Source organism: Vombatus ursinus, unplaced genomic scaffold (assembly GCF_900497805.2).
Source record: "Vombatus ursinus unplaced genomic scaffold, bare-nosed wombat genome assembly UNPS02014807.1, whole genome shotgun sequence".
In the NCBI taxonomy this organism is placed as follows: Eukaryota; Metazoa; Chordata; class Mammalia; order Diprotodontia; family Vombatidae; genus Vombatus; species Vombatus ursinus.
In genome coordinates this window covers 62,264,183-62,274,467 of record NW_020954585.1, presented here as the reverse complement: position 1 = coordinate 62,274,467, position 10,285 = coordinate 62,264,183, and the positions used below count along the sequence as shown (strand labels likewise).

General features: G+C 38.0%; 1 protein-coding gene across 1 annotated transcript in view; it reads right to left on the bottom strand.

The window, feature by feature from the left end:
• Positions 1-9,973: 9,973 nt before the first annotated feature.
• Positions 9,974-10,285, bottom strand: part of LOC114052195 (protein disulfide-isomerase-like protein of the testis) — a 34,619-nt gene continuing 34,307 nt past the window's right edge. Inside the window, exon 11 of the mRNA XM_027874671.1 lies at positions 9,974-10,155. Within this exon, the coding sequence (XP_027730472.1) occupies positions 10,075-10,155 (81 nt within the window). The 3' untranslated portion in view covers positions 9,974-10,074. The remainder of the gene's footprint in view (positions 10,156-10,285) is intronic.

The window sequence follows — 10,285 nt, the reverse complement described above, 5'->3', positions numbered from 1 at the left end:
GCTGTGACCTACAGTAAATTAACATGTAGGGTGTTATGCCCTTGTCTGGAAATAAAAAAACCTTGACTTTGTAACTTTGAGCAGCAAGTGAATGCTGTTAGAGATTAACCAAGGAGGCAGTGCACAGGGTGCTGGCCATCTTCTCTCAGTTACCAACAAGGGCACAATACCCTAACCCTTCATGCAGCCCTGAGGCATGAGCAGGTGAGCTTTGAACGTGCCTTGAATACCAACCACTCCGGTACCTGGTATTCTGTCTAAACTGAGCAAGTTCCAGAGCCAAAGGCTTTTTCTATGCTTCTATAAGATGTGGTGTACCCAGACCCAGCTAATGACTCCTGGGAGCTAGGGCATAGTGACTTGCCCATGGTGACTTGTAGCTGGCAGCTGGGGCTGACTTTTCCCAGAATGCTCATTCTCCTTATCACATTGCCCCCTGAGATGAGTTCCACCCCCTATTAGTTCCACACCATAGCATCTAAGGTGCCAGGAACACTCACACATGGTCACAGGTTCCATGTGGGTAAGAAAAGTTCTGCCACTCATTGAGAGGTTCAGTCTTCCATCAGTGACTCAGTGACTCTCAGTGACTTCTGATGTCTTTAGACTTCTTGTCATGAAGTAATCCTGGCCAAGAAGTAGTCAGCTAATGGGAGTCAATGTAAAGGGTATCTTGTGATGAATGAGATTAACCAGGAGGCTCCAGTATAAGAATAACCTCCATGTAGAGACTGGGGCTTCAGAAAGAGATGTTCTATACCTTCAAAAACTATCTCAAAAATTTTGAAAAATGTTGGATTTTGCAATGCTTGGAGAAAGATTTTCCTTCATTTTCAGCTCCAAGGTCATAGAATCATGAGAGCATAGAGTTAGAGCTAGAAGGAACTTTGAGATCTTTAAGTCTGATCCTATTTTATAGATGAGGAAACCAAGGCAGACATGAGATTAATTTGCCCGGGGATCACACAGCTAGTAAGTCTGAGGTAGGATTTGAACTAAGGCCTTTCTGACTAGAAGTCAGGTGTTCTATCCACTGCACTACCAGGGGCAGTAATAAAAACTTTTTTCTTGTGAAAACCATGTAGCAAAGACAGATTTGGCAGCATAGGCTCAAGACAATCAGTCAGCTAAGCCAAAGTTGTCAGGAAAGCAGAAGAGGCAGAAGCAACTGCTTCAGTGAAGATCATATAATCATAGATTGTGGGCTAGAAGGCATTCAGGTCCAACCTTCCACTTTTACAGAGGAGAAAGTGAGACTTTCCAGAGAGGCTAAATGACTTGTCTAGAGTCACAAAGGTCAGTAGATGTCAGAGGTAGGATTTGAACCTGGATCAGATGAATTTGATTGTAGAAAAATAATTTGCAATAAATATTTGCCATAAATATTTCTAATAAAAATCTGATGTCTCAAATCTCTAATGAATTAGCAAAATTACTCATTGTAAAATCCTCTACTTTTCAGAGGATAAGTGATCAAATAACATGGGATACAATGGAAAGAGTGCTGCTCCAGAGACAGAGAGCCTGGGTTCAAATCTCACCTCTGACATTTATTACCTGTGTGACCTTGGGCACTCCTGGATTCCCAGTTTTTTCATCTGTAAAATGAGGATGTTGGACTTGATGGTCAATGAGGTCCCATTCACATAGATCTATGATCCTAGGAATAAGAGGTGTAGGAATCACTATCTATGTTCCCTTCATTTCCTTAACCCTAGGGTCATCTTCGGGCAGCTCGGTAGTACAGTGATAGATTGCTGTGCCTGGAATCAGGAAGTTATTAATTAAGTCATTTAACCTCCCTTTTTTTCCCCTCATTTCTGTAAAACGGGGATAATTACAGCATCTATTATGAGGATAAAATGAGATACTTGTAAAGTGCTTTGCAAACCTTAAAGCACTAAATAGATGTGAGTTATATCATCATTATTATTATCTTATATATAATCTAACAATGACTGTTTTAGAGAAACCTAGCCCAAATTGGATTTAAAAGTGATACAAGTTGATTATCACCTTACTTGGCTAACATTGGTAGCAATACTTCACTGCCTTTGTATGGTAAACATCTCCCTCAAAAAGAAGATACTTAAATATCTACAAAAATATAAATTGCTGGGGGTGGAGCCAAGATGGCGGCAGGAAAGCAGTGACTGTCTTCACCTCTCTCCCAAAGCCCTCCAAATACCTAAAAAAATGGCTCTAAACAAATTCTAAAGCAGCAGAACCCACAAAAAGACAGAGTGAAACAAATTTCCAGCCCAAGCCAACCTGGATGGTTGATCAGAAAGGTCTATCACACCGGGTGGGGAGAGGAGTGCAGTTTGGTGTGGGCGCGCAGGCCACAGCGAACCTGGAGCAGGCCTCAGAGGACTGAATCACGGGCAGCTGTGGTGATTTCCAGACTTCTCAACCCCTGAATGCCAAAGACAACTTAGAAGATCAGTGGGAAAAGTCTGTGACTGTGGTGAGAGAGGAGCTAGGTCTCAGCTGCAAGTCTCGAGCGCAGCCAGGGGCCGCGGCTGTTTCCTGAGCTTCTGGCCCACAGACTGAGGGGGAATAGAGTGGCTGATCAGAAAGGGATTGCAGGGGTCTCTTTGCAGTGCTGAGGCAGGGATCTCTTGCTTTACCGGTGCCGTGATCTGGGTCGCAGTTCTGAGGGGCAATCCTGGGGCAAGGAGGAATGCTGGAGTGGTGGAGCTTGTTGTGGTGGTGGTAAGGAAACATCTCGCCCCTTATCATACTACCTTTGAAGAACTGAAAATTTACAGGTCCCTAGAAGTACCTCTGAAAACAGCTGTACAAATGCCTGAAGCTTGGGACAGTACACTCTTTACACTGGAAGCAGACTTTTACCTTAACAAAGAGTTTAAAACTCAAGTAATTGGCCGGGATCGTGAGTAAGCAGTGCAAAAAGAGTCAGACTATATTATCTCACTTTGGTGACAAAGAAGATCAAAACATACAACCAGAAGAAGACAACAAAGCCAACGCTTCTACATCCAAAGCCTCCAAGAAAAATATGAATCAATCCCAGGCCTTGGAAGAGCTCAAAAGGGATTTTGAGAAGCAAGTAAGAGAAGTAGAGGAAAAACTGAGAGTGATGCAAGAAAATCATGAAAAACAAGTCAACAGCTTGCTAAAGGAGACCCAAAAAAATACTGAAGAAAATAGCAACTTAAAAAATAGCCTAACCCAAATGGCAAAAGAGGTCCAAAAAGCCAATGAGGAGAAGAATGCCCTAAAAAGCAAAATTGGCCAAATGGAAAAGGAAGTCCAAAAGATTACTAAAGAAAAAATTAGAATAGAGCAATTGGAAGCTAGTGACTTTATGAGAAATCAAGACACTGTGAAACAAATCCAAAAGAATGAAAAATTAGAAAACAATGTGAAATATCTCATTGGAAAAACAACTGACCTGGAAAATAGATCCAGGAGAGAGAATTTAAAAATTATTGGACTATCTGAAAGCCATGATCAAAAAAAGATCCTAGACATCATCTTTCAAGAAATGATCAAGGAAAACTGCCCTGATAGTTTAGAACCAGAGGGCAAAATAGAAATTGAAAGAATCCACCAATCTCCTCCTGAAAGAGATCCCCAAAGAAAAACTCCTGGGAATATTGTAGCCAAATTCCAGAGTTCTCGGGACAAGGAGAAAATATTACAAGCAGTCAGAAAGAAACAATTCAAGTATTGTGGAAACACAATCAGGATAACACAAGATTTAGCAGCTTCTACATTAAGGGACCAGAGGGCTTGGAATATAATATTCTGGAGGGAAAAGGAGATAGGATCACAACCAAGAATCACCTACCCAGCAAAACTGAGTACAATCCTGCAGGGAAAAGATGGTCATTCAGTGAAATAGAGGACTTTCAAGCATTCTTGATGAAAAGACCAGAGTTGAATAGAAAATTTGATTTTTAAATACAAGACTCAAGTGGAACATGAAGAGGTAAACAGGAAAGAGAAAATCATAAGAGACTTATTAAGGTTGAACTGTTTACATTCCTACATGGAAAGATGATATTTGTAACTCATGAGACCTTTGTCAGTATTAGGGTAGTTGGAGGGGAAAAATTATATGTATGTATATATAGATATAGATGGATAGGTAGAGGGCACAGGGTGAGTTGAAAATGAAGGGGTCATATCTGGAAAATAAAATTAAGGGGTGAGAGAGGAATATGTGAGGAGAAGGAGAAAGGGAGAGGTAGAACAGGGTAAATTATCCCACAAAAAAAAACAGAAAAGAAAAAGCTCTTATAGTGGAGGGGAAATGGGGGAAGGTGAGAGGGAATGAGTGAATCTTATTCTCATAGGATTTGATTTAAGGAGGGAATAACATACAGACTCAATTGGGTGTGGAAATCTGTCTTACCCTACAGGAAAATAGGGGGGGAAGGAGACAAGAGAGTAGGGGAATGATAGAGAGGAGCGCAAGTTGGAAAAGGGAGTAATCAGAAGCAAATACTTCTGAGGAGGGTCAAGGTCAAAAGAAAGAATAGAATAAATGGGTGGGAGGGATAGGATTCAGGGAAATAGAGTTAGTTTTTCACAGCATGTCTACTACAGAAGTGTTTTGCATAACAGCACATATATAACCTATATTTAGTTGCTTACCTTATCAATGAGGGTGGGTGGGGAGGGAGGAAGGGAGAAAATTTGGAACCCAAAGTTTTAAAAACACATGTTTAAAAAAATGTTTTCACATGCAACCGGGAAATAAGAAATACAAGAAATGGGGTACAGAAATCCATCCAGCCCTCCAGGAAAATTGAGGGGGAAGGGGATAAGAGAAGGGGGTGGAGAGATAGAAGGGAAGGCAGACTAAGGGAAGGGGTATTTAGAATGCATGCCATCTTGGGGTGGGGGGAGGGGCGAGATGGGGTAAAAATTTGGAACTCAAAATCTTGTGGAAGTAAATGTTGAAAACAAAAAAATAAATAAATAAAAATTACCATAAAAATATATAAATTGCCCAGATTAACAGAAGAGGAAGTAAACTACTTAAATAACTCCATCTCAGAAAAAGAAATTGAACAAGCCATTGATGAACTCCCTAGGAAAAAAGCTCTAGGGCCAGATGGATTTACAAGTGAATTCTATCAAACAGTTAAAGAATGATTAATTCCAATACTATATAGACTATTTGGGAAAATAGGAGAAGAAGGAGTCTTACCGAATTCTTTTTGATACAACTATGGTGCTGATACCTAAACCAGGAAGAGTCAAAACAGATAAAGAAAATTATAGACCAATTTCCCTAATGAGTATAGATGCAACAATGTTAGATAAAATATTAGCAAATAGATTACAGCAATTTATCACAAGAACAATACATTATGACCAAGTAGGATTTATACCAGGAATGCAGGGCTAGTTCAATATTAGGAAAACTATCAGTATAATTAATCATATCAACAACAAAATTAACAGAAACCATGTGATATCTCAATAGATGCAGAAAAAGCTTTTGACAAAATACAACACCCATTCCTATTACAAACACTAGAGATCATAGGAATAAATACAGTCTTCCTTAAAATAAGAAGTAGCATCTACCTAAAAACTTTGACAAGCATTATATGTAATGGGGATGAGCTAGAACCATTTCCAATAAGATCGGGGGTGAAACAAGGATGTCTATTATCACCACAGTACAATATAGTACTGGAAACATTAGCTTTAGAAATAAGAGAAAAAAAAGAAATTGAAGGTATTAGAATAGGCAAAGAAGAAACAAAGCTATCATTCTTTGCAAATGATATGATGATATACTTAGAGAGTCCTAGAGAATCAAGTAAAAAACTACTTGAAATAATAAACAACTTTAGCAAAATTGCAGGCTACAAAACAAACCCATACAAATCATTGGCATTTCTATATATTACCAACAAAACCCAACAGCAAGAGATAGAAAGAGAAATTCCATTTAAAGTTACTGTAGACATTATAAAATATTTGGGAGTCTACCTACCAAAACAAACCCAGGAACTCTATGAACACAATTACAAAACACTATTCACACAAATAAAGTCAGAGTAAATAATTGAAAAAACATCAGTTGCTCATGGGTAGGCTGACCTAATATAATAAAAATGACAATTCTGCCTAAGCTAATTTACTTATTCAGTGCCATACCAACCAAACTACCAAAAATTATTTTGTAGAGTTAGAAAAAATAACAAGATTCATTTAGAATAAGAAAAGGCCCAGAATATCAAGGGAACTAACGAAAAGAAATGCAGGGGAAGATGGCCTAGCCATCCCAGATCTTAAACTATATTATAAAGTAGAAATCATCAAAACTACTTGGTACTGGCTAAGAAATAGAGTAATGCATCAGTGGAATAGGTTAGATATGCAAGACACAGTAGTCAATGACTATACTAATTTACTAGTTGATAAACCTTTCCAGCTTCTGGGATAAGAACTCACTATTTGACAAAAACTGCTGGGAAAACTACAAAAGAGTATGGCAGAAACTAGGCATAGAACAAAATCTCACACCATATGCCAAAATAAAGTCAAAATGGGTTCATGATTTAGATGTAAAGGCTGATACTATAAGCAAACTGGGAGAGCAAGGAATAGTTTACCTGTCAGATTTATAGAGAAGAATTTATGACCAAACAGGAGATAGGAAACATTATGAAATGCAAAATGGATAATTTTTATTATATTAAATTGAAAAGCTTTTGCACAAACAAAGCCAATGCAACCAAGATTAAGAGAGAAGTAGAAAACTGGGAAAGAATTTTTACAACCCGTGTTTCTAATAAGGGCCTCATTTCTAAAATATATAGAGAACTAAGTCAAATTTATAAGAATACAAGTCATCCCACAATTGACAAATGGCCCAAAGATATGAACAGGCAGTTCTCAGATGAAGAAATTAAAACCATCTATAGTCACATGAAAAAATGCTCTAAGTCACTATTGATTAGAGAAATGCAGATCAAAACAACTCAGAGGTACCACATTGTACCTATCAATTGGCCAACATGACAAAACAGGAAAATGATAAATGTTGGAGAAGATGTGGGAAAATAGGAACACTAATGCATTGCTGGTGGAGTTGTGAAATGATCTAACCATTTTGGAGAGCAATTTAGAACTATGCCCAAAGGGCTACAAAAATGTGCATACCCTTTGACCCAGCAATAGCACTTCTAAGGCTGAATCCCGAAAAGATCATACAAATGAGAAAAGCAAAAATATTTATAGCAACTCTTTTTGTGGTGGCAAAGAATTGGAAATTGAGGGGATGCCCATCCATTGGGGAATGGCTGAACAAGTTGTGGTATATGAATGTGATGGAATACTATTGTGGTATAAGAAATGATGAGCAGGCAGTCTTCAGAAAAACCTGGAAAGACTTGTATGGACTGATGCTGACTGAAGCGAGCTGAACCAGGAGAATGTTGTACATAGTAACAGCCACGTTGTGCAGTTACTAACTTTGATAGACTTTGCCTTCCTCAGCAATGCAAGGATCTAAGACATCTCCAAAAGACTCATGATGGAAAATGCTATCCACATCCAGAGAAAGAACTATGGAGTTTGAATGCAGCTGGAAGCATACTATTTGCTATTTTTTTTTTCTGTTTTGTTTTGTTTTCTCTTTCTTGTGGTTTCTCTTATTGGTTCTAATTCTTCCTTATAACCTGATTAATGTGAAAATATGTTTAATAGGAATGTATATGTAAAGCCTATATCAGATTGCATGCCATCTTGTGGAGGGAGAGAGAGAGGGAGAGGAGGAAAAATTTTAAACTCAAAAGTTTGTGGAAGTAATTGTTGATAAATCAAAATAAATTAATAAAAAATAAAAAAAGAGATACTTACCTTGGGAGTTTAAGAGCAGAGTAATATAGAGAATAAAAAATTTCAGTTTCATTGCCTTTGGGCAAAAAGAAAGAACTCCATGCCTTGTCATGAAAAGTGTCTGCTTCCTTTGCAAGCCCATTTAGGGTGCCATTTAAGTCTTCATCAGACATTATTGGACATATGCTCCAAAGAGGCCAAAGAAAGGAGGATCCCACATACACTACAATATTAATAGCAGCACTTCCTGTAGTAGAAAGTGATCAGATACATGAGAATTGTTTGAAGAAATTTTGATACGTGAATATAGGATATCTTAAAGGAAAAAAGTAAAAAGAATTTTTTTAAAACCATGAAAAGACTGGTATGAATACAATTACTATAATGATGTAAACAAAAAGAACATGGAAAGACAGCCAAAATCAGGTTAATTGTAATGACCAATCTTTGTCCCTTTAAATGAGATATTTGTAAAGCACAATGCCTGACACATTAATAGTAGGACTTAATAAATTCTTTTTCTCTTCTCTTCTTCTTCCCTCTCTGATTGCTTCTTGATAGCAAGATGGGAGACCATAGGTGCAGAAAGTTGCATGTACCATTAGATGAGGTTGTTTCGTAAATCAATTTTTAAATAAATTTATTTATTTATTTTTAGTTTCCAACATTCACTTCCATAAGATTTGGAGTTACAAATTTTTTTTTTTTGCTTTTTGATGAGGCAATTGGGATTAAGTGATTTACCCAGGGTCACACAGCTGGTAAGTGCCAAGTATCTTAGGCCAGATTTGAACTCAGGTCCTCCTGACTCCAAGGCCAGAGGTCTATCCACCGCACCACCTAGCTGCCCCAGAGTCCCAAATTTTCTCCCTATCTCTCCCCTCCCTCCACCCCAAAATGGTGTGTAATTTGATATAGGCTCAACATATACATTCATATTAAACCTATTTTCACATTAGTAATGTTGTAAAGAAGAATTAGAACCAATGGGAGAAACCACAAGAAAGAAGAAACAAAACAAAATGAGAAATAACAATATGCTTTGATCTGCATGGTTCTTTTTCTGGATATGAACTGCATTTTCCAACATGAGTCTTTTGAAGTTGTCTTAGATCCTCGCGTTGCTAAGAAGAGGTAAGTCTGTCAAAGTTAGTCATCATACAATGTGGCTATTGCTGTGTACAATGTTCTCCTGGTTATTCTCACTTCAGTCAGCATCAGTTCATATAAGTCTTTTCAAGGTTTTCTGAAGTCCTCCTGTTCATCATTTCTTATAACACAATAGTATTCCATTATATTCATATACCACAACTTGTTCAGCCATTCCCCACATGATGGGCATCCCCTCAGTTTCCAATTCTTTCCACCACTAAAAGAGCTGCTATAAATATTTTTGTACATGGGGGTCCTTTTCCCATTTGTACGATCTCTTTGAGATATAGACCTAGAAGTAGTATTGCTGGGTCAAAAGATATGCACATTTTTATAGCCCTTTGGGCATAGTTCCAAATTGCTCTCCAGAATGGTTGGATCAGTTCAGAACTCCACCAACAAAGCATTAGTGTTCTGATTTTCCCACATCTTCTCCAACATTTATCATTTTCCTGTTTTGTCATGTTAACCAATCTGATAGATGTGTGGTACCTCTGAGTTGTTTTGATTTGCATTTCTCTAATCAATTGGAAATTAATTTTGCTAAAGTGTTTTTCAGTATTCTAAGGGAAGATTCACTGGTGTATGGATGGACATGGTATAACAATGGTGTAAAAAACAAAAACTATAATTAACACTTTAAAAAAAAAAAGGCTAGGTTGGTGACCAAATGTTCCAACTTTTAGCCATGAAGTCTCCATGATTCCAACAGGGCCATGGGTGAGTCATTCTCACCAGAGATCATCATCCAAGTTTTTACCAATTTGTGAAACCATTTCAGCAGGTAAGTTCCTTTCAACTGCTTGGTTACCTTGGCCTTAGAGGCTGTGACCCTGGTGTTGTGACAACTCTCTACTACAGTGTCTCTGCAAGGAAAATGGGCCTGAATTTAAAACCAGAAGTTGGTATAAACCAGAGAATGATTTCCAGGTTGGAATGACAGACTCTAAAGGAGACAAGGTCAACCAGGGATTTTTTATTCTGAATCTTTATTATTTTCTTTTAGAATATTTTCACTCAGAATGAAGTAGTCCTATGTGTCCTATGACTTGTAAACAATTCACATCTTTCTTCCTGGCCCTTAAGGGGTCACAGTTCTTCCTTGATTTTTCCCCAATCTTGAACAGAAAGGTCCTCTTGTTCATCAGACTCTTCTTCCTCAAATGACCACTAAATCAAAGGCAAGAGATTATGGGTGTGAAAGCAGAAGAAAGAAGGAAAGAAGGAAGGAAGGAAGGAAGGAAGGAAGGAAGGAAGGAAGGAAGGAAGGAAGGAAGGAAGGAAGGAAGGAAGGAAGGAA